Source organism: Microcaecilia unicolor, chromosome 1 (genome assembly GCF_901765095.1).
Source record: "Microcaecilia unicolor chromosome 1, aMicUni1.1, whole genome shotgun sequence".
Lineage (NCBI taxonomy): Eukaryota > Metazoa > Chordata > Amphibia > Gymnophiona > Siphonopidae > Microcaecilia > Microcaecilia unicolor.
In genome coordinates this window covers 28890933-28916195 of record NC_044031.1, presented here as the reverse complement: position 1 = coordinate 28916195, position 25263 = coordinate 28890933, and the positions used below count along the sequence as shown (strand labels likewise).

The window sequence follows — 25263 nt, the reverse complement described above, 5'->3', positions numbered from 1 at the left end:
CCACTGCTTTTGACAAATTCCTTCCTGAGACACTCCTGAGGAAATTAAAACATAGTAGATGACGGCAGAAAAAGACCTGCATGGTCCATCCAATCTGCCCAACAAGATAACTCATATTTGCTGCTTTTTGTGTATACCCTACTTTGATTTGTACCTGTGCTCTTTAGGGCACAGACTGTACAAGTCTGTCCAGCACTATCCCCGCCTCCCAACCACCAGCCCCGCCTCCCGATCCTGACTAAGCTCCTGCGGATCCATTCCTTTGGCACAGGATTCCTTTATGTTTATCCCACGCATGTTTGAATTCCGTTACCGTTTTCATTTCCACCACCTCCCGCGGGAGGGCATTCCAAGCATCCACTACTCTCTCCGTGAAAAAATACTTCCTGACATTTTTCTTGAGTCTGCCCCCCTTCAATCTCATTAAAAAAAATGTCAGGAGTGCCATAGGGATTTGTACTGGGACCGGTCCTATTTAATATATTTATTCATGATCTGAAAATTGGAATGGCAACTGAGTGGAGGAGTGGCCTAGTGGTTAGGGTGGTGGACTTTGGTCCTGGGGAACTGAGGAACTGAGTTCGATTCCCGGCACAGGCAGCTCCTTGTGACTCTGGGCAAGTCACTTAACCCTCCATTCCACCATGTAAGCCGCATTGATACTATTGGAGATTCTACATGGAATGTTGCTATTCCACTAGCAACATTCCATGTAGAAGGCTGCGCAGGCTTCTGTTTCTGTGAGTCTGACGTCTCAGACTCACAGAAGCAGAAGCCTGCGCGGCCACATTGGTGATCTGCAAGGGCCGACTTCTACATGGAATGTTGCTACTGTTGGAGATTCTACATGGAATGTTGCTATTCCACTAGAAGTCGGCCCTTGCAGATCACCAATGTGGCTGCGCAGGCTTCTGTTTCTGTGAGTCTGACGTCCTGCACGTACGTGCAGGACGTCAGACTCACAGAAGCAGTAGCCTGCGCGGCCACACTGGTGATCTGCAAGGGCTGACTTCTACATGGAATGTTGCTACTGTTGGAGATTCTACATGGAATGTTGCTACTATTGGAGATTCTACGTGGAATGTTGCTATTCCATGTAGAAGGCTGCGCAGGCTTCTGCTTCTGTGAGTCTGACGTCCTGCACGTACGTGCAGGACGTCAGACTCACAGAAGCAGAAGCCTGCGCGGCCACATTGGTGATCTGCAAGGGCCGACTTCTAGTGGAATAGCAACATTCCATGTAGAATCTCAAATAGTAGCAACAGTGGAGGAGTGGCCTAGTGGTTAGGATGGTGCTTTGGTCCTGGGGAACTGAGGAACTGAGTTCGATTCCCACTTCAGGCACAGGCAGCTCCTTGTGACTCTGGGCAAGTCACTTAACCCTCCATTGCCCCAGGTACAAATAAGTACCTGTATATAATATGTAAGCCACATTGAGCCTGCTATGAGTGGGAAAGCGCAGGGTACAAATGTAATAAAAAAAAAATTACATTTGCAGATGACAAAAAAAACTATTTAAAGTTGTTAAAACACATGTGAACTGTACTGTGAAAAATTGCAGGAAGACCTTAAGAAATTGAAAGACTGGGTGTGGACAAATGCAAAGTGATGCACACTGGGAAGAATAATCCAAATCATAGTTACTTGATACTATGGTCCATCTTTGAACTCAGTACCCAAGAAAAAGAGCTACATGTCATTGTAGAGAATATGCTGAAATCTTCTGCCCAGTGTGCAGCAATGGCCAAAAAAAGCAAACAGGATGCTAGGAATGATTAGAAAAGAGATGGAAAATAATAAGAAGAATCTTATAATGCTTCTGCATCCCTCTATGGTGCAATTTTGGTTGTTGTATCTCAAAAAAATATGTAGTGGAATTAGAAAAGGTTCAAAGAAGGGTGACCAAATTGATAATCTCATCCCATGGCTTTTCCTACCATCTCTATGCTGATGACTCCCAAATCTACCTTTCTACCCCTGATATCTCACCTTGCATCCAAACCAAAGTTTCAGCGTGCTTGTCTGACATTGCTGTCTGGATGTCTCAACGCCACCTGAAATTAAACATGACCAAAACCGAGCTTCTCATTTTTCCCCCCAAACCCACCTCCCAACTCCCCCCGTTTTCTATTTCTGTTGATGGCTCTCTCATTCTCCCTGTCTCCTCATCTTGAAACCTTGGGGTCATCTTTGACTCTTCTCTCTCCTTCTCTGCTCATATCCAGCAGATCGCCAAGACCTGTCGTTTCTTTCTTTACAACATCCGTAAAATCCGCCCCTTTCTTTCCGAGCACTCTACCAAAACCCTCATCCACACTCTTGTCACCTCTCGTTTAGACTACTGCAATCTGCTTCTTGCTGGCCTCCCACTTAGTCACCTCTCTCCTCTCCAATCGGTTCAAAACTCTGCTGCCTGTCTCGTCTTCCGCCAGGGTCGCTTTACTCATACTACCCCTCTCCTCAAGTCGCTTCACTGGCTCCCTATCCGTTTTCGCATCCTGTTCAAACTTCTTCTACTAACCTATAAATGTACTCACTCTGCTGCTCCCCAGTATCTCTCCACACTCGTCCTTCCCTACACCCCTTCCTGTGCACTCCGCTCCATGGATAAATCCTTCTTATCTTTTCCCTTCTCCACTACTGCCAACTTCGCGCCTTCTGTCTCGCTGCACCCTACGCCTGGAATAAACTTCCTGAGCCCCTACGTCTTGCCCCATCCTTGGCCACCTTTAAATCTAGACTGAAAGCCCACCTCTATAACATTGCTTTTGACTCGTAACCACTCGCCTCCACCTACCCTCCTCTCCTCCTTCCTGTACACATTAATTGATTTGATTTGTTTACTTTATTTTTTGTCTGATTGTAAGCTCTTTGAGCAGGGACTGTCTTTCTTCTATGTTTGTGCAGCGCTGCGTACGCCTTGTAGCGCTATAGAAATGCTAAATAGTAGTAGTAGTAGGGATGGAACTCCTCATATGAGAAAAGACTAAAGAGGTTAGGGTTATTCAGCTTGGAATGAGATGGCTAAGGGGAGATATGATAGATGTCTACAAATCTGAGTTGTGAAGAATGGGTAAAAGTGAATCGATTTTTTACTCTTTCAAAATGTACAAAGACTAGGGTACATTCAATGAAGTTACATGGTAATACATGGAAATATTTTTTTTTCCCTCAAGGAAAGTTAACCTCTGGAACTTATTGCCAGAGGATGTGATTATAGAAGTTAGCATATCTAGGTTTAAAAATAGTTTGGACAAGGTCACATGATGCTGTGAGCAGTGCCGGACATATTTTGGGTGAGCTGCATGGGGGCCCTCCTTTATCCCATGACATCTGAGCTTATTCTTGGACTCCACTTTGCACTAATTCACTCTTTACCTCATATAGATTATTATATCATGCATTAAGCCTGCTGATGACTCCAAAATCAGTGCAAAAAGAGAAGGATCATGGTGGAGTTCCAGCTGTTAAGATGGCAAAGCCTCCCTCCACTGTGCAGCCTTTGACTGGGAGCCGGCTTGGCACAGCTTACCTCTGAGTTAACCCGGAGAACGGGAGAGTTGGAATGTTGAGTATCATATGTAGAGGACACAGTGCAGGCCCATAATGCTCACATGGCACGCCTGGAAGCCTTGATTGAATCTCAGCAACTAAAACTTGACGACCTCGAGAACCGTGCCCATTGAGAGAACTTGCAGTTTGTGGGGTTCCCAGAAATGCTTACTGACTCCATGCTGCACTCAACTTTGGGAGCCTGGCTGCAGGTGCAGTTCCCCCAGGTGGGGGGGGCCCGGATCCCATATGCTCGACAAGAGTGCACCATGTGGGGCCCCTGCAGGTGGGGGACAGTAGGCCCCGAGTGGTTATTGCCAAATTTCACTGCTCCACTGAAAAGGTCAATGTCCTGCACCACTACAAGAATAATAGGGAGAAGGCGCGCTTTGAGGGTCACCCTATTCAGATTTTTCAAGACTGTTCTATAGAGCTTTCCGCTAAGTGCCGGGCATTTTTAGCCACGTGCGCAACTTTGGTGGACAAGAAGCTGAAGTTTTCTGTCCAATATCCTGCTACATTGCAAATTTTGCATGATAGCAAGTGGATGTCCTACACTATTTATTTTTTATTTTTGTTACAATGTGGCCGCACAGGCTTCTACACGGAACGTTGCTAGTGGAATAGCAACATTCCACGTAGAATCTCCAATAGTATCTATTTTATTTTTGTTACATTTGTACCCTGCGCTTTCCCACTCATGGCAGGCTCAATGCGGCTTACATGGGGCAATGGAGGGTTAAGTGACTTGCCCAGAGTCACAAGGAGCTGCCTGTGCCTGAAGTGGGAATCGAACTCAGTTCCTCAGTTCCCCAGGACCAAAGTCCACCACCCTAACCACTAGGCCACTCCTCCACTGTGGCTACTATTTGAGATTCTACATGGAATGTTGCTACTATTGGAGATTCTACATGGAATGTTGCTATTCCACTAGCAACATTCCATGTAGAAGTCGGCCCTTGCAGATCACCAATGTGGCTGCGCAGATCACCAATGTTGCTAGTGGAATAGCAACATTCCATGTAGAATCTCCAATAGTAGCAACATTCCATGTAGAATCTCCAATAGTATCTATTTTACTTTTGTTACATTTGTACCCCGCGCTTTCCCACTCATGGCAGGCTCAATGCGGCTTACATGGGGCAATGGAGGGTTAAGTGACTTGCCCAGAGTCACAAGGAGCTGCCTGTGCCTGAAGTGGGAATCGAACTCAGTTCCTCAGTTCCCCAGGACCAAAGTCCACCACCCTAACCACTAGGCCACTCCTCCACTATACCGCAGCAGGCAAATGACTGGCTGAACATTTTATTTTGAGCCTTTATGGACATGGCTCTATAGTGCGATGGATTCCGACTTGGATATGGTACTGCTGAGTGAGGGAGGGATGCCACCAAGTACTCTGTTCAGGTGAGATCTGTAGTTTGTGGGATTCAGGGGTGATCTGTAGTTTGTGGGGAGTACCCCTTTGTGATAGGGAGGATTAACAAGTTTTGTTGGGGTGGGGGAGGAATGGCTTAGACTTTGGAGGCTGTTTTCGTTTCACCTGTTTTTCACTCTGGTGTGAGTTCTAGTTCTGGTTGCATTACTCCATTTGGTGGGGTGATTTCTATGGGGTATTCTTTCCCTGGGGTGGGGCTAGGGGGGCTCAGGAGCACGGCTACGGTGACACTCTGATGGTCTTGAACTCTCACTCACTGAATTAGGGTTACCATACGTCCGGATTTCCCTGGACATGTCCTCTTTTTGAGGGCATGTCCGGGGCGTCCGGCGGATTTTGCCCGCGCCCACGTTTGTCCGGATTTCTGGACAAACGTGGGCGCGGGTGCGGGCAGGCGCGTGCGTGCGGTGGGCGTGTGGGCGGGCGATCGGCGCCGTGGGTCTGGTGAACTGGTCTCCCGTCCCCTCCCCTTCCTTACCATGTTCCCTGGTGGTCTAGTGACGTCTTCGGGGCAGGAAAGAGCCCCCTCTTTCCTGCCTGGAGCGCTGCCTCCCCTGTCTATGACTGAGTGCTCCTGGCAAGCCCTACGTTGCCTTGCCTCATCACATGGAATGTGTCTGCTATTAGTTCCCCAATTAAACGTTCAAAAATTTTGCCTGCTTTGAAACGTCATGGAACAAAAGAGAGGGTCCAAAAGTACACAAATCAAGTATGTCTCAAATCGTCATTGGAATCATCTGCTACCTTCAGGAGCATTCGCTACAATCTACAGTGGAAGATCTTTCAAAGGACTATTTGAGACATACTTTTTCACCTTAAAGAACATTGGTTTGACCCCTGAGGCAGGCACTTGTTTGCGCCGAAACACGGCCTGTGTTGGGTCCATTTCATTTAAGAGTTTGTACCATTGTTCCAGCCTTGGAGGCCCTTTTGTGCTTTTTTTGTTGTCTTGAAACGTCATGGGGCATCAATTGCATGCTTACAGGAAACCAAGCTTACGGATGCGGAGCATGCCAAGTTGCAACAGCAGTGGGTGGGGGAATGCTATTACTCGTCTTCGAGCGGAAAGTGGGGTGGTGTAGCTATTTTGATGTGGAAGGGCTTGCCTTGCAGTTCTTCTCTGATGGCCAGAGATGGAGCCGGCTGTTATGTGTTGGTCAAATTTAATTTTTTGGGACAGCGTTTTTAGCTTTGTGCTGTTTATGAGCCTAATAGATATGATCCTCAATTTTTTGCACAGCTGGTTCAGTTGGGGCTGTGCCACACTGATGCTCCCTAGAATCTGGATGGGTGATTTTAACCAGGTGCTTGACCCTTTTCTGGACAGAGCTGCTGGGGTTGGGGGGTACCCAGGGGGAGTCAAGGGGCTGCCCTCTTTCTGTAAGACTCTTGATTTAATAGACCCTTGGCGCGTGCTTAATACAACAACCCAAGATTACACCCATTATTCCCAGGTCCACCACTTCTGTTTCAGGATTGATTATATACTGCTCTCCTTGCCCTTATTTTTAAAATATTACTTCAGCTGGCGGGGGACACAACCCCTGCCAGCCCAGCCGAGGTCTTCTTTAACTTCTTCATCCTCGTGCTGTGAAAGCTGCATCCTTCCAGTTGGACGGAGTCTGACGTCGCAGCACGTTGTACGTGCAGGACGTCAACGTGCTGCGACGTTAGACTCCGTCCAACTGGAAGGATGCAGCTTTCACAGCACGAGGATGAAGACGTTAAAGAAGACCTCGGCTGGGCTGGCGGGTTGGGTCCCCCGCCAGCTGAAGTAATATTTTAAAAAACCGGCAGGAGGAAGCGGACCTCGGGGGTAGGTGACGGCGGTAGGCGGGGAAAGGGTTGACGGCGGTAGGGGGGTCCAGGCCCCTGTGGCCCCACACAGATACGCCCATGATTTCTACACGCTGCCTGCCGCTCAACAATCTCCTTGCAGCCGCTAAGCATTAAGTCTCTCCTCTGCTGCATCTTGACTGGGCAGAAACCGGAAGTTGCGGCATAGCAGAGGCTTCCGGGTTAGCACTTAGCGGCTACAAGAAGGTCGTTGAGCGGCAGGCAGCGTGTGGGAATCGCTACAATCCTGTGACCAGCAGAAGGCAGCAGTTACTTAAGGGAGACTGCTGCTTGGGGGGCTCGACACCAAACTGGGTGGGCCCAGGCCCACCCGTGGCTATGCTCCTGGCTGTGTGTCATTTCATGTCATTTCCATTCAACTTTTCTTTTGAAGGAGTTATCATATTTGGAACATTTAAATGGTTTATGTCCCATGTGACAATTATACAAAAAAACTAGGAATAACCAAACACAAACCGGAGTGAGGAACACCTTAATTATTACCCTACTTTGAACATTACAAATCAAAATACATATACACTTGAATCAACACGTCCTTCTCTCAGGGTTGCCCAAATCGACATAATCGAATGCCGATTTTGGGCATCCTCAACTGCTTTCCGTCGCGGGGATGACCAAAGTTCATGGGGGCGTGTCGGCAGCGTAGCGAAGGCGGGACTGGGGCGTGCTTAAGAGAAGGGTGTCCTTGGCTGATAATGGAAAAAAGAAGGGCGTTCCTGACGAGCACTTGGGCGACTTTACTTGGTCCATTTTTTCTTGCGACCAAGCCTCAAAAAGCTGCCCGAACTGACCAGATGACCACCAGAGGGAATCTGGGATGACCTCCCCTTACTCCCCCACTGGTCACCAACCCCCTCCCACCCTAAAAAAAAACCTTACAAAATTTTTTTTGCCAGCCTCAAATGTCATACCATGCTCCATGACAGCAGTATGCAGGTCCCTGGAGCAGTTTTAGTGGGTGCAGTGCATTTCAGCCAGGCAGACCCAGGCCCACCCCCCTTGCCTGTTACACTTGTGCTGGTAAATGTGAGCCCTTCAAAACTCATCAGAAACCCACTGTACCCACATGTAGGTGCCCCCCTTCACCCCTTAGGACTATGGTAGAAGTGTACAGTTGTGGGGAGTGGGTTTTGGGGGGGTTTGGGGGGCTCCGCACCCAAGATAAGGGAGCTATGCACCTGAGAGCAATTTGTGAAGTCCACTGCAGTGCCCCCTAGGGTGCCCGGTTGGTGTCCTGGCATGTCAGGGGGACCAGTGCGCTATGAATGCTGGCTCCTCCCATGACCAAATGACTTGGATTTGGTCATTTCTGAGATGGGCGTCCTCGGTTTCCATTATCGCCGAAAACCGGGGAAGACCATCTCTAAGGACGACCATCTCTAAGGTCGACCTAAATGTTGAGATTTGGGCATCCGCGACCGTATTATCAAAACGAAAGATGGACGCCCATCTTGTTTCGATAATACGGGTTTCCCCGCAACTTCACGGAGCCATCCTGCGAGGACGGCTCCAGGAAAACTTGAGCGCCCCGTTTTATTATGCCCCTCCACATCTATGGTAAGGGAAGAAAATGACCTCGAGAGCGGTAGAAGCTCTGAAGATCAGTGGCTTAACACACCTTACAGACCAGTGGTACTTCCGAATTGCCACGCAGCGAGCCTGCAATAGGCTTTCTGCACTTCAGTAAAATGGTCCCTTTATACATTTACAAATGGGTCTTTTAGACTATTTAAACCATTTTTCTCCCCGGTCAGACCCTATAGGCCATTGCAGCTGGGCTTCATTTCTAAAACATTTGCAATTTTAACTGGTTTATTGTATGAGTCATTTCATATTGTTGCAGCTTGATATGGAATTCCGGAACATTTAACTGGTTTCTCTCTTGTATGACTCATTATATACCATTTGCATCTTGGCCTTTGTAACCAGCAGGGACTAGCCCACTGTGAACTCACTGTAAACTCACTGTGAGGTTTAACCTCTTCACACCACATCTGTGATGGGGAAGTCTTACCCAAAAAATTCTCACACACCCAGCTGTCAAATTCAGCAAGATTCTCTTTATTTTTCATACTTCAAGCAGAAGACAAAAAACATAAGCAAGGGCAAAGTGCAAGCAGCTACTGAAACCTAAAAGAGAAAGATCAGGAGGGGAGCTGAGCTAGGGAAGATAAGACTCCCCTCGAGCTAAGGGTGGATCCCCCTTTTCTAGGTCTTCTATCTGTCCTCTCCTCATTTGCCTGTCTTTTTCACCTATCCTCTCACTTAGTTTCCATCCCTCCCATATATTCCACAACCATCTTCTAACTTGTTTCCGTGTCATGTCCAGCTACAGTTTTTTCTCTAAATTCCTAACATTGCAGAGACAATTTGTTCCTACTATGTAACCCATTGCAGTTCCTTGTGATTCCGGACAAGTCGCTTAACCTCCATTGCCCCAGATACAAATAAGTACCTGTATATAGTATGCAAACCTCTTTGAATGTAGTTGCAAAAACCACAGAAAGACGGTATATGAAGTCCTGTTCCCTTTCCTTAAACTATGTGAGAGGTTCTTCCTAGTTGTTTGCCCAGGCCATTGGCCTGCTCTGACCTTCCTCTCTGACAGTAACACCTTGTTTTTGAAACATTTATAACATCTTGAATATTTAAATGGCTTGACATTTAAATGGCTTGTCTACTGTGATTTGTTGCAGGCCGAGTCAGATCGCTCTACCCTCTGAAACATCACATTCTAAACGTTTAAATGGTTTCTCTCTCCTTTTGTGCTATTTCTATTGGGTCTTCTTATTCAAATATTTATAATATACTAAATATTTAAATGTTTTATTCTTCCATATGAGTTTTTGTGAACTTTCACCTCGACCTTCCTTCTGAAACATTTATCACATTTGGAACATTTTTATGGTTTCTCTCCTGTATGAATGATTTCATGACGTTTCATCCCAGCCTTGGTCTTGAAACTTTTATCACATTCTGAACACTTAAACAGTTTCTCTCCTACATGACTGTGCCTTTTCAGGGTCCTGTTGGTTCTGAAACATTGATCACATTCTGAACATTTAAATGGTTTCTCTCCAGTATGAATCCTTTCATGCCGATTGCGATCCCCTTTGGAGCTAAAAGATTTATCACATTCTGAACATTTAAACGGTTTCTCACCAGTATGAGTCATTTTGTGATATTTCACCTCAGCCTTGGATTTGAACCATTTCTCACATTCTGTACATTTAAACGGTTTCTCTCCTGTATGAGTCCTTTCATGGCGTTCTATATCAACCTTGGAATTAAAATATTTATGACATTGAAAGCATTTAAATAGTTTCTCTCCTGTATGAGTCCTTTTGTGCCTTTCCAGATTCACCTTGCTTCTGAAACATTTATCACATTCTGAACAGTTAAATGGCCTCTCTCCAGTATGAATCCATTCGTGCCGTTTTAGATGTGCTTTAGCACTAAAGCATTTATCACATTCTGAACATTTAAATCGTTTCTCTCCCGTATGAGTCCGTGTGTGATTAGTCAGGTGGGGTTTATCTATGAAGCATTTATCACATTCTGAACATTTAAATGGTTTCTCTCCTGTATGAATCATTTCATGACGTTTGACCTCAGCCTTCGTTTTGAAATATTTATCACATTCTGAACATTGAAATTGTTTCTCTCCTGAATGCGTCCTTTTGTGACATTTGGAATCCGTGGTAAAGGTTTCCCAAACATCAGCACTTTTAAATTCTCTCTCACCTTTGAGTCTTCCAGGTTGTAAAAGTCTTGGGAAACTGCTACAGTTTCTCTTTTGTCTCTCTAATCTGTCTCCTGTCTGGGCTGCTGCTTTCTCATTGGTTGATATTATGCTACTGATACCTCCTTCACAGTCTGTTGAAGGATCTGTGCTGTCCCTGGAGGAGTCTTCACGTTTCCATTTCTCTTTCTGCTGCTCATCGCACATTCTCACTCTTTCACTGTCATTCTCAAATCCATCATCTGTTGGATAAAAGATATGAGTACGATTATTCATTCCCTTGTACCGCCCCTTATTTTATGAGAAATCAAAGATAATATTCAGGGTACTTACCTGCTTTAATGCCACTAAACACTGGGGGTTAGGCAGCCCCAGCAGACTGTTGAGAATATGGCCTAGTTAATCTGAAGGGTACAGATTTACAGGCGTGAAAATATTAAATACATTTCTCTTACTGTGGATTAAACAAAACACAAAAACATTCCCTTGCACTACTCAGGCCAAAGCAATTAAATTACCTCAGAAGAAACCTTCCCCTTTCCCTGAGAGGAACTCTGCTACAGTATAATTAGGTCCATGACTTTGATCAAAGAGGGAAACAGCTGGAGAGAAGGAAGCAGGTGGCCAGTGTTTCCATCAGCGTTATATTATGCCTGCAGGATTATGGAGGGAACAGGGCAGGTGAAGAGACCTGGGTGCCTTAAAGCGAGAGAGAAAAGATGGGTCCCAGGAAATGCATCTTTTATGTGCCTTCTCAATCAAAAATTAAATGACATTTTACAGAACCAACTTCTTTGAATTCTAAGCTAAGAGAAATTGTCTCTTGTAAGGAAGGGGCAAGAAGACCACTGACCATCTCTCACTTGTTAGTCTCACCTAACAATGAGATATAGGTGTTGCTCCTGCCGGCTTCTCCCTTTTGCCTGTGTAGCCCAATTACCCTGCGTTATTTTTGCTGCAAAATACTTTCTTATTTTTTCTAACTTCAGTAAGAACAAAACATTACTAATGTGATAAGAAATTTCCAAGAAAGACAGTTGGGGTAATTTGTTTGGGGGAATCCGGGTTCTGATTCTGGTTCCAACTGAGACCCAAACAGGATTTAAGTGGGCAGGGGTCTCTCTACATGGCAGGGGGCAGAGAATAAGAAGACACTGCATGGAGAGAGAGGGGGGCTGCATGGCAAGGGAGACAGAGTGATGGCAGGGGGCACAAAGACAGAAAGAAAGAGGCTGCAGAGCAGGGGGAACAGAGAGAGAATGAGGGAGAGAAGAGGCTACACTGCATGGGGTACAGAGAGAGAAAGAGACAGAAGAGGCTGGATGGCAAGGGGCATAGAGAGAGAGAGAGAAAAAAAAAGAAGCAGCTTTACTGCAGGGAGCAGAGAGAGAGAGAGGGAGTGAGTGAAGAGGCTACTTGGATTTCAGCAAAGCCTTCGATATGGTCCCCCACAGAAGACTTGTGAATAAGTTGAGAGGGCTGAACTTAGGACCCAAACTGGTGAACTGGATAGGAAACTGGTTGATCGACAGGCAGCAAATGGAATCAGTTCAGAAGAAAGGAAGGTGAGTAGTGGAGTGCCTCAGGGATCGATGCTGGGGACAATTCTATTTGATATATTTGTGAGAGACACTGCAGAAGGGTTAGAAGGAAACGTTTGCCTTTTTGAAGAGGACATCAAGATAGCCAATGGAGTGGATACCCTGGATGGAGTAGAAAACCATGAGAAGGGATCTTCAAACGTTGGAAGAATGATCAAGGGTCTAGCAGTTAAAATGTAATGCCAAGAAGTGCAGAGTGATGCACTTGGGGTACAGAAAACCAAAAGAGATTACCAGAGAGGAGGGAAGAGATTTGTAAGCTTGGCTTGAGAGTGATGGTGTCCGAGGATCCCAAGGTGACAAAACAGTGTGACAATGCGGTGGCCTTGTGAATATCTTTCAATTTGTTTTTTATTCAACAAATATATTAACAATGTACATGTTTCAGTTGCATTAGCTCAAGTCACCTATTACATCTATTAATTGCATGTACATCGTGTTTATCATTACACTTGCAAACTTTTGGTTTGAGAACATCCTACCCTACCTTCCCCCTTTCCCCCCTCCCCCCCTTACCCCCCATCCCTCCCAGAGGCCGCTCTCACGCCAAGCTTTATTTTCTAGGCCCTGTGTTCATATGTTTAACAGATAACTCCGTGCTGCTGGCGTTAATGTGTTCCACAGTGGGCTCCAGCGCCGTGTGAATGCCTTTTTGTACCCTTGTGGTTGTCTGTTCATTTCCAGTCGTTCAAACCGCATGAGCTCTATCATACCTCCCCGCCAGTGCTGAACTGAAGGTCCCTTCGGAGCCAACCAATCTTTTAGGATTGCTCTTTTTCCAAATATGGTGGCTCACAGTGCAAATTGTCGCATTCCTTTTGGGGTAGGGTGCGGGAGCTTCAAATTGCCAAACAGTATTCCCGGTTGCGGTCGCCACGTCACTTTCCAGATCTTAGAAACTTCCTGCAATAAAGTTCTCCAAAAGTACCGAATTTTTGGGCATGTCCAGAACATGTGCCCCAACTCTGCTCCCTCCAACCCGCACTTGGGGCAGGCACCATCCGGGGAGAGACCCATATGGAAAGCACGCCTTGGCGGTACGTGTGCTCTCAGCACTACTTTATACTGCAGATCCCAGTGCCCCACAATTGCTGTGTATTGTCTCATCCCCAGAACGTGTTCCTTGATCGTTTCCTGTTTTATTGTGACTCCCAAGTCCTCACTCCAAGCTGTTGCTAAACGTACACAGTCCAGCTCTAAACAGTTGTCCCTAATGTATCGATGATGATATGCTAGTGGGACTTTCTGTTGCGCTCGGAAGGAATAAGCCTCTGCTAGCTCTTCCTGCATGTCCTCTGCCAAGGACTCCCACGGTAGACTTTTAACATAGTGTTGTAGTTGGGCATATGTTGCGTTCTCGAGGGCCTTGGCATTCTGTCAGGTCCTCGAGGCAGGACTGGAGTTCGTGAGCCCTTGGGCCACTGCCGAGGAGCGGCAGGCAAGACCACCTTGGGACTGGAAACACAGAAGAGCAGTACTGGAACTCTGGACTGGAGTAGTACAAGGCAGGCAACTAGAAAAGATGAGACAGGAACAGCTTCACCTGCACCTAGCCACCGTTCCTCCGGAGTTGAGCTCCGAAGTGCAGGCGGCCGGCAGGACTTGCAGGATAAGGCAGGAACTGAAGATCCAGAGGACCCACCCTGGGTCTGGGATACACGAGGGCGACAGGGCACAGAACTAGACTCAGACAGTGTGCTGCTGCACAGCCACTAGCAAGACCCAGAAGACAGACCAAGGAACACAAGGCGTACAGAAGCTAGCAGGAGCAAGGACTAGGGCAGCAACACACTAGGCAGAACGGGGATCTGGGAATACCTACAGGGAACACCCTCTAGCTAGGTGGAGACAGGAAATCACCCAGGAAAACACACTAGCCAGACAGATACAGGATATACCCTCAGGATATACAAGCAGGGAAGGCACACAGGCTAGGCAAGGCAGGGTTCAGGGTAAAGAGTGCAAACCAGGAATAACATGCCAAGGGTCTTGGGCAGGCAGCACAGCAAACAGAGTAACCAGGAAGAACAGGCCAAGGGTCTGAAGCCACAGCCGTTCCACACACTGACTGGGGAACCCACAAAGGCTGAGGCTTCGCATACAGACAGAGAACAAACCCGGACAAAGGCTTCACCCCGACCCAGGGTAAGCCAGGAACAGAGGCTTCACCCCAACACAGGGTAAGCCTGGAGCAGAGGCTTCACCCCAAACACAGGGTAAGCCAGGAAGGACCCGCAGTCCACAGACAGACAGTGGCAGGAAAGACCCCCCACGGAAGGACAACAGAGACACAGACACAGAAAGAAACTGGGCTGGAACCCAGAGAGAGGCTAAGCAGTAGTGCAGCAGACACTTACTAACCTGACCTGGCCTAAGAGCATAACACTTATGCAAAGGCCCTGACTGCAAGCACAGCACTTCCTTATGAAGGCTCTCACTGATGAGTCACCAGCAGCAGAAGCAGGAAGTACACTGACCCCAAAGAGAGGCTTGACACACATAGGAAGTGAGCCCACAGGAAAGACAAGCAGGAGCCATCTTGGAAGCTGGCACAGAACAGATGGAAGCCATCTTGGAAACTGGCCAGGCAGGGAGGCATAGCCCACACAGGTGAGGTTTAGTGAGATAATCAGCGCAGAGACTAGAGACAAGACTAACACAAACACAGACAGAAGCCAGCAGAGCTGCTGACCCCCAGAAAGAAGGTAAGGCTGAGGGTGGTCACGGCCACAGACGTGACAGCATAGTAGAACCGGTCTGCTGGTTTCAAATTATATTCCCGCCTCAGTTCATTAAACGTCTTTATGTGGCCTTCCTCCGTGACCACGTGCAGCAAATAATTGATGCCTTGTGTCTTCCAGTCTTGAAATGTCTTATGTAACATGCCTGGAGCAAACTCCGGGTGCCCTGCACCGGCAGGTATGGTGTCACTTTGGGTTTGAAGTGGTAAATACGACAAATCCATTTCCATACAGCTTGGGCTGAACTGTAAATTCCAGTGTCTTTCAGTTCCTGTGCAATTTCCGCCCTCGGCATATGCACCACATATCCAAGGTGTAATCCCTGTGTCATGTGGCGTTCCACTATTGTAGCTGAGAAGTCAGATGTCCCTCTATACCAATCGTTAACACGGCGCACACCACTAGCCACTGTTATATGTCTAATGCTAAGGAGGCCCAAACCGCCATATTCTCTGGGTGTCTGTAGCACTGTCAACGGTATCCGAGCCCGTTTTCCATTCCACAGAAATCTCTGTAGAGCTTTATTTATCTTCGCTTCATCTTTGCGGGTCAGATACAGTGGCAGCACCTGAAACAAGTATAGCCATTTTGGTACAATCATCATGTTAATCACAGCAATTCTACCTAGGAGTGAGAGCGGGTACCCTTGCCACATCTGTAGTTTTGCCTTTGTAATCCCCAATAGGGTGGATACATTCCTCATGTACAACTTTGTAAGATCATTTGTGATTGTTACTCCTAGATACTTAAACTTCTCAGTTTCCCAAACTATGTTTAGGCTACCCTTCCACCTTTCCTTAACTTCCTTTAATACTGGTAATCCTGTAGATTTGTGAAAGTTCAAAGTAAATCCCAAGTGGTCCCCATATCTCATAATGGCTCTCAACAGCACTGGGACTGAGCAAGCCGGATCTTGGAGTACAATTAATAGATCATCGGCAAAGGCCAATGTCTTTACTGTGTGATCGCCCATGGTTACTCCCTGTATCTGATCTTCACATTTCAAATCCCTTAGTAGGGGCTCTAGGGACAGAATAAACAATAGGGGTGAAAGAGGGCAGCCTTGTCACGTGCCCCGGCCTTGTGAATATAAAAAGACTTGAAGCGGTTCAAAGAAAAGCAACAAAAATGGTATGGGGTTTACGAGGCAAGACGTACACGGAGAGACTTAGAGGGGCATAATCGACCAGAAACGCCTATCTCCATGGGCGTTAATCTCCGAGAACGGGTCCGTGAAGGGGCGGAGTGAACCGTATTTTTTAAAAAAAATAGACGCCCATGCTTTATTCGCCAAGGTGTGAGCTGGGCGTTTTTGCTTTTCACCGATAATGGAAAATGAAATCGCCCAGCTCAAAAACGAATAAATGCAAGGCATTTGTTCGTGGGAGGGGCCAGGATTCATAGTGCACTGGTCCCCCTCACATGCCAGGACACCAACCGGGCACCCTAGGGGGCACTTTTACAAAAACAAAAAAAAAGGTAAAAGAGCTCCCAGGTGCATAGCACCCTTCCCTTGGGTGTTGAGCCCCCCAAATCCCCCTCAAAACCCACTGCCCACAAGTCTACACCAGTACTATAGCCCTAAGCGGTGAAGGGGGGCACCTACATGTGGGTACAGGGGGTTTGGGGGGGGGTTGGACGACTAGTAGCATTAAGCAGCACAATTGTAACAGGTAGGGGGGGGATGGGCCTGGGTCCACCTGCCTGACGTCCACTGCACCCCCTAACAACTGTTCCAGGGACCTGCATACTGCTGCTTGGGAGGAGGGTATGACATTTGAGGGTGAAAGTAAAAAGTTGTGAAACATCATTTGTTGTGGTGGGAGGGGGTTAGTGACCACTGGGGGAGTCAGGGGAGGTCATCCCCGACTCCCTCTGGGGGTCATCTGGTCATTTAGGGCACTTTTTGGGGCCTTATTCGTCAAAAAACAGGGTCCAGGAAAAGTGCCCTAAATTCTAGCTACAAACGCATCCATTATCGGCGAAGGGCGCCCATCTCTGTTCGGGTGATAACCACGCCCCAGTTCCGCCTTCACCACGCCTCCGACACTCCCCCGTCAACTTTGTCCGCATCCGCGACGGAGTGCAGTTGAAAGCGTCCAAAGTTCGGCTTTCGATTATGCCGCTTTATTTGTTTTTGTGAGAAGAACGCCCATCTCCCGATTTAGGTCGGAACTTGGGCGTTATTCTCGTTCGATTATAAGCAGGTTATTGACCTAAACATGTATACCCTGGAGGAAAGGAGAAACAGGGATGATACGATACAGACATTCAAATATTTGAAAGGTATTAACCTGTAAACAAACATTTTCCATAGACGGGAAGGCGGTAGAACTAGAGGACATGAATTGAGGTTGAAGTGGGGGGGGGGGGGGGGGGGGGCGACTCAGGAGTAATGTTAAGGAAGTATTTTTTCACCGAGAGGGTGGTGGATGCCTGAAATACCCTTCCACGGGAGGTGGTACAGATGCAAGTGGTAACGGAATTCAAAAATGTGTGGGACAAACACAAAGGAATCCTGTTTAGAAGGAATGGATCCACAGAAGCTTAGCAGAGATTAAGCTGGAAAGCCAGTGCTGGGCAGACTTCTATGGTCTGTGCCCTGATCAAGGCTGAATACATTTGGAGGGGCTGGAGTGGAGCTTTTCAGGGGCCCGAGACAACAAAGACAGTGCCGGGCAGACTTCTACAGTCTATACCCTAAAAATGGCAAAGATAAATCAAGATCAGATATACTTATGAAGTATCACATACCATATGTAACGAATTTATCTTGTTGGGCAGACTGGATGGACCATACAGATCTTTATCTGCCATCATCTACTATGTTACTTAAAAGAACCAACCTGGGATAGATCAGGAGGTAAGGGAGATGGTCACAAAAAGGATTGGAGAATTTTGCAGAAATATTTGACCACTTCAGGCTTAGTGGATATCTGGAGCGTCCGTCATGAGGGAAAGAGAAACTAAACAAATTTTTCAGCTGTACACAATTCATATTCCCAAATAGATTACCTGTTAGTGAAGAGAGGGGAAGGGGGCAAGGTGGATAGGGTCGAGATTGAGTCCATTAATTGGTCCAATCATGCCCCAGATGTGGGTGGACAAGTTGGTAGGGGTTATATATCTTTTGTTTATGGGCTCCTCAGCACCTTAGATAAATGGAAGGCTACCTACAGGGGGGCATGGGAGAGGGATCTAGAGAGGTATCTGAGGAGGAATGGACAAATATCTCAATGTGATCTCATAAATTGTCAAATGCACCTCAGATTATTGAGAGCGGTCCTTAAAGGTACTGGTGAGATGGCATTGCTCTCCATCTAGACTGCAAGCCATTATTAGGAAAGGGGATGGTTTATGTTGGAGAGGGTGTAGTCGGAGGGGAACATATACTCACATCTGGTGGGAATGTCCTAAGGTCCAGAAATTAATGCTATTGGTTTTTACAGCAGCTCGACCGCTGATTGCCTCACATTGGCATACACGGGCCATGCCAAACCAGGCTGTATATTATATGCAAACGATATAGATTGACTATCTTAAAATCTAATAAATGCAAATATCAAGAAATGTGGGGCGATTCCTCCAGTTGGAAGGACAATCTGAGTTTTGGGGAGGGGAGTGAGGGGAGGGAGAGAGATAAGGGATGGGGAGGGTCTACTTTTAGTTTTTCATTATTGAAGGTGGCAGTTTGTTGTGTAAGAAAATGTACACTTGTTCTTAATTTTTTCTGTTAAGAGATGCTGTCAGTTATTTTGCTAGAAAATGAATAAACATAAAGTTAAAAATGGCAGTTGCAACTTCCTGTGACAGCCTGCAGGAGGTTGTGGCTGCCATTTTGGAATTGGGAATGGCATGAGGAGGCTGCCATTTTGGAACTGGGGATGGCATGAGCAGGTTGCCATTTTGGAATTGGGAATGGCATGAGCAGGAGGCTGCCATTTTGGAATTGGGAATGGCATCATTACGATAAACTGCATTATGTACTGTGATTTGCATTAACCTATCAGCAATACAAAATGTCCATGACTAAGTCAAACTGTACCATGTACATCAGTCAAGCTCCTCCACAACAGTGCAGCCCTCCACCTCCGGAAGCCCTCTCTCAATCTCAAGTCACTCTACGATGAAGGGTTTTGCAGACCAGATCCCACCCCTGGGATACCCACCTCTATCCGTGCCTCCTCCATCTCCACAGAGAGTTTAATCTGTCCAAAGTAGGGAAACAGTCAGAGGGAGGAGAAGAGGAGATGACAACCTTTTATCCCATCAGCGCTGAATTCCTGAATTGTCCCAGCTGACTTCAGTAAAGATGTGCAGGAGGATATGCCGAAGCATCCAACGGTAATCTTTGAATGCGTGCATGAAACCACACGCTAAAATATGTAAAAATGTATTTGCAGAGAGTAGGCTTGTCTGACGCTAATCAGTTAACGCGGCTACATTGCAACACGTGAGCCCCTTACAAAAGAGGTGTCGACAAGTGTTCATGAGCTAATCGACATTGCTGTATTGTTTCCTTTTTACAATTTCAGAATTTGTTGGGAAATTTTTGAAAAATGTATAAATAGCAAATTTTTAAAAAATGTGATACAAAATAAGATACAATAAAACACAACAGCCTTTCATCCCACCATTTCTGAATTCCTAAATGGTCCCAGCTCACCTTAGCAAAGATGTGCAGAAAGAGTTTTCTACTTACTTGTTACAGAAGGGGGAATCTGTTCGGACATCTGTGATTCAGGATTTTCCATGAAGGGGAGATCTTCCTCTTGTTTAACACTCAGTGAGAACACAGATGTTACAATTGGGAGGCCTGTGATGAGAAAACACATTCACAAGGATTCACGATATCTGATAAAATCAGTTTACTAATTTAGTATTAAGTGTCCAAATGTTTGATGTGAATGACCCATCTCCTGTGATCTAAAAATGCAAAGCCCATTAAATCTAAGCCATTTACTTACTGTTGGTGGAGTCATTTGGGGGGGTTTTCCACTCCCACTCAGATTGTTGAATTAAATATTTCTCATCTTCCTTTTTAATCTTGAATATAACATCAGGATTAATAATTGAATGACCTGTTGATAAGAAGTAGGAAAATTACATTGAAATTTTATTTGTACAATCCCTCGGGAGGTTCCCTCTGCTTCATGTTTTGATGGAGCAGTGCGTGATTTGTGCATGGAGGTCTGTGTATAGCTATCTTGAGACGTGTGTATTTGTCTGACAAAGCTTGGAGAGAAGAGGCAGCAGTGGTCCGACACTTGATTAAGATTATATCATAGAGGTTTTCTGGTATAGAGTGGATGCATTGCAGGAGTCAATCTTCTGGTTACCAGTTAGAGGGGTTACATGTTGTACAGTATAGTTGACTTATGTGCAACTGATATGTCATGACGTTATGCAGAAGTCTCAGAGGAAATCTGATAGGTAAATCCTTTCTCTGGTCTTCTGTGCCAAAATATTTTGTATAGGAATGGGAGAGAGATTCCTGCTGGTGCTGTGTGAAGCCTCTAGTTTAAGTTGTACATTTTATCTTACAACAGAGAGCAGCATCTTTTGCAGATCCTGTAGCAGTAGAGTCTTTCACAGGCTCGTATTGCATATGGGATGGCATCAGAAGCCAGGATCTAAATTTCAGGTGCCCATGGTATCTAGTTCCTGTGATTTTTATGTGCTTGTTTGGTAGATGACAGAGAAACCCGTATACCTCGTGAGATGAGGATGTCATGAATCTCACTGATGACCTTCTTGTACAGCTCCTTCTGCCATTCTCCCTGAATGTCCCAGTTCGCTTCCAAGAAATAAGCAGCAACATCCTTGAATGTGACCAATGCCTAGAACAGTAAACAGGACAGTGTCATCATTTTTTCATTCGATTTTATTAAATATACACCCTCCTATCAACATACTTCTAGATGGTTTACAACAAACCCATGAAATAGTTCACATAAGAAGAAACAATAATAGAAACAGAAAATCATTCAAAATAAAATGGGTAAGTAGAAGAAAACAGTCAAGCCTTTATCTTTCTTCAAAAAATCAAAGAACGCTACACATATCGCAACTTCAAGGGTAAAGTGTTCCAGGTGTATACATCATACTGAAAACACACACTGTCTCATGGAAGTTTTATAAACCACAGCACTGTTAAGAAGAACGAAGGTTTCTAGAAGGAAGACATTTAAGTAGTGTGCGATATTTTACAGGTATCCAACGCAACTCCCACAGAATGGAAGAACTAGGCATTAAATGGGCAATTCTATAATCTAGGTGTCGCATACATAAATGTCTAGAATACCAGCATTTCAGCGTGTATGTGTCCTGGTACCTACATTACTGCTAGCAGGGTGCCTAAGCACTTTTCTGCAAATACCCACTTACACAGCAACAGACAGGACTAAGCACGTGACTTATAGAAAATCTCATGTAGGTGTCTGCACTTACGCCAGCTCCATGGCTGGAAACACTGGGCATCTAAATGTGAGTCATGCCGATCTCAGGTTAAGCCAGTATTCTATAATGGATCCCAGTCACTTAGAATCTGTTGTGGAAAAGGAACCTACTGCAAGTTCTTGGGGCACCTACATGGAGGCTCCCAGTTGTAGAATTGTCTCCAAATTGTCCACATCCAGAAATCAGATGTGCTGCAGTGTTCTAGTCAAGTTGCAAAAGGCCTAAGCACTGTATCATGGAAACCTAAAGATAGAATATTAAGGTAATCAAGTGAAGATAAAATCAACAATTCTGTCAGCATACAAAAACCATCTGACGTGAAGATAAAGCAGCAAATAAAGTAAAAAACAAAACAAAAACTATAAAACCTATGAACGAAATGTCAGCAGAGTCATGAACTAATCCTAGATAACAGATTTGATTCTGAATTGGAATAGGTTCAAGAAAGGAGGGTAAAGATAAAAATGCAGAGAAGAGCACAGCTGATCAGTAGGTACCACCATCATCTCAGTCTTTTCCATATTCATTGTTGGGCCATCAGGGCCGGTCTTAGCAAGTGCGGGGCCCTGTGCAGACCAATTTGGTGGGGCCCCATCCTAGCCCCACCCCGCCCCCCGCTCCACCCCATTGATAAGATTATTCAATTTTTAGAAAATTTTTTATTTATGAAATTTCAAATAAAGACAAATGAAGCTAAACTTGTACAGAAAAACTGATTGAAATAATAAGCACAATGCTATCATGAACCCCCCCTCCCCAGAAATTATTCAGTTCAAGTCCACTACAATTAGTAGTTCCAATTCTCATAACCCCGGGGGGTCAGAGGTGCGGACACACAATCTCTCTACTGCAAAACATTATACATAAAACTGTGCAAAAACACTCATAACCTTACCAAACCATAACAGCACTAATTCCAAGGACAGGACGAGCTAAAACCTTATGCGTGGAAAGGCAGAACTGTAATTACACCAGGCTCTAAAACACCAATACACTACCTCGTGAAAAAAACAAAACAAAAAGGGCTGCAAATACTACACCTTGATCACACATGACACAACAGATAAGAAGGCAAAATACTGAACTGGAAAGTTACCTCAAGAAGTCAGACTCAGCATGCAGCAATACTAGAAAAATTTCTCCTCTCTCCCTGGGCCCTGCTGCGATGTTGGAGTGAGGTAAATTTAAATACCGGAGCGCCAGGATGGAGCGGAGGAGGCTGACTGAGGCGCGCCGCGCTGGACCCCCTTAAGCGCGAAGCCCTATGCGGCCGCCTCGGCTTAAGACCGGCCCTGTGGGCCATTTTGAGCTCACTGCTGAAATCTCACTATCTGTGACTGATGAGAACTGAGAGACGAAGAAAAATGTGCAAATCGATAATATAGCATCAGAATAAAAACTGACAACACTCTGCCACAAAAGATCACATATAGATGTCAAATAATACAGCAGAAAACACAGAACCCTAAGATCCCCCCCCCCCCCCCGCCAATACTAAACCACTGTGACTGGCATTGAATATCCAGTTTATTTTTGGCTGGTTTCAACTTAACTGGCCGATATTCAGTGCTGACCAGTTTAGTTGAAACCTTTCAAAGATATTCAAGCTATTCACATGCTTCAGAAGGACAGAGATGGCAGAAAAGGGGGAGATTTGTCACCACAGGCTATGTTCATAGGCAAATCATTCACCCTATACAACAATTAATTTGAAGTTCAGTGAGAAAAACACAAAATAAAAGCATAAAATATACCAAATAATCTTAAGGCCCTTTATATTACTTTAGGTAACCTTACTCTCTTAGCAAGTTTGAATAACTAAACAATTCACCAATACTGAGATGCAGACAGCAATCTAACAGTAAGATGTGGCGCTTAATTCACTGGATAGCACCCATGTATGCTTATCTCCTAGCTGGTGAGAGATCACACGTGTGTACTCAGTGCAAAGAGCTCCTGGTTCTCAAAGAATGAGTCTGATTTGTACCAGATTTGGAAGCAGAGACAGAGAGGAATACAGAGGAGACCAAACACGGACATAGTAGAGAAGTCCCATCTCTAGTCTGTACTATCTAGAGATCATCTAAAAAAGGAAAGCATCACTTTGGTGAGGCAGAAATTATCCAATAGCCAGGATCTAGCCTCCAAAGAAGTATCATCCTCTCGCACTGTCTTCAGGAGCTTCTGCTAGAGAGGGAAGGGTAAGGATGGCGTGAAGGAGGCAGATCTCACACATTACCTACATAGGATTTTAAACAGTGATGGGGAGGAGCCAGTTGTCCTGATACATGTGGGTACCAAAAACTTAGGAAAGTGTGAAAGGGAAGTCCTGGAAGCCAAATTTGGGCTAAAATCCAGAAGCTCCAGAGTAACATTCTCAGAAATACTACTTGTTCCACGTGCAGAACCCAAAAGATTAAAAAAAAAAAAAAAAAAAAAAGATACAAAAGAACAAAAAACCTTGCACAGATAATGGCACTCAGAAGACAGCGAAGGTGACTCAAAAAAACCAACGATCCTGTGTAGTCTTGAAAGTTTATTACACAATGGCAGCGACTCAAGACGGCCGTGTTTCAGCCCAATGGCCTACCTCAAGAGTCTTCTTGTGTTAAGTGGCTGAGTCTATCGGTGTCACTTCCTGGTTTCAGGTATTTCTAGTCTTATTTACTATGATAATGCTCAAAAAAGGTGGGAAGCACTGCAACTAGCACCGAACAACCTAACAACATGCTCGAAATTAACTTCAGACTCTTTCAAACAGTTAGGACTATTGACAATCACTCAGGAGTAGATGGACTGGGATTAGGTATCTTTAAAGGATACTGTCAGAACAGGAAAGTAAGGGCATCCCGATAGGGAAACTGAAACAAAGGCAGAGGTAGGCCAGATGCCTTCAAGGGAAGAGCAGATGGAGAGTGAAGACTGCTAACTCTCCCTGTCAACTACTAAGCAAGCTGTAAATACAAACAAAAAACACACACTTTGAAATGTCTGTATACAAATCCTAGAAGCCTGAAAAATAAGATGGGAGACTTAGAGTATATTGCAATTAGGGGCCCTTTTACTATGCCGCGATTAGGCTACTGGGGCAATGGAAAACGGCAATCTGGCTCTATCGTCAGGCACACCATTTCCACGCCGGATTAATTTTTGGGGTGAAGCGGCAAGGGCAGTGGGGAAAAAGGGCCTCGGCACTTGGCAAACCTGTGCGCTGATATCACCACAGGGCCCCTGATCTGTGGAAGGAAGATAACCAATGGAACACTCTGAAATCAGGGTCCAAATTATATCACCATGGATTAAACTGGAGGGTGGTAGCGCTATATGTTAACGAGGAAATTGAGTGAAACAGAATAAAAATTCAGCAGGAAACAGATTGCAAAGTGGATACAGAGAGGTCAGAAAGAGTGAGAGATATAGGGAAGATTATAAAAATTAACAAAGGATGAGAGACAATAGATACTAAAGAAGATGAAGAGGAAAGAGTGACATGGGATAAGGATGGGGGAGAATAAGAGAAAGAAGAAATGAAAAATAAGAAAAAAAGAACAAACACATTATCTACACAACAAGAGTTAGAAGTCAGAGGCTGTGATTATAACACCTCATTCTCACTATCCCTGGTCCACAGGAGGGAATCTTTCTTATAGGAAAAGTTTGTATCACCTCATTACTAGCTTTAATCGAAGCTTCATCACATGCGTCAGACTGTGCCTCACATCTGCCTGTGGTGGTCAGATTTCCGGTTTCCTCAGATCCCCGAGGTTCAGTCTTGAATTCCCCTTGCTCAAATCGGATTAAAATGTGGGGCTTGACATTGTGGGAGCCTATTATAGGAAAAAGACAGCAAAATATGTTTTAAAACAAAAGTTA

The 25263-nt window shown here is 45.5% G+C and overlaps 1 protein-coding gene across 1 annotated transcript in view; it reads right to left on the bottom strand.

The window, feature by feature from the left end:
• Nucleotides 1-8887: 8887 nt before the first annotated feature.
• The window catches only part of LOC115462410 (zinc finger protein 25-like), a 47919-nt gene continuing 31543 nt past the window's right edge, over nt 8888-25263 (bottom strand). The window contains 6 exon segments of the mRNA XM_030192452.1: nt 8888-10831; nt 19634-19747; nt 19899-20012; nt 20645-20673; nt 20704-20771; nt 25057-25217. Coding sequence (XP_030048312.1) covers nt 9657-10831; nt 19634-19747; nt 19899-20012; nt 20645-20673; nt 20704-20771; nt 25057-25217 — 1661 coding nt within the window. The 3' untranslated portion in view covers nt 8888-9656.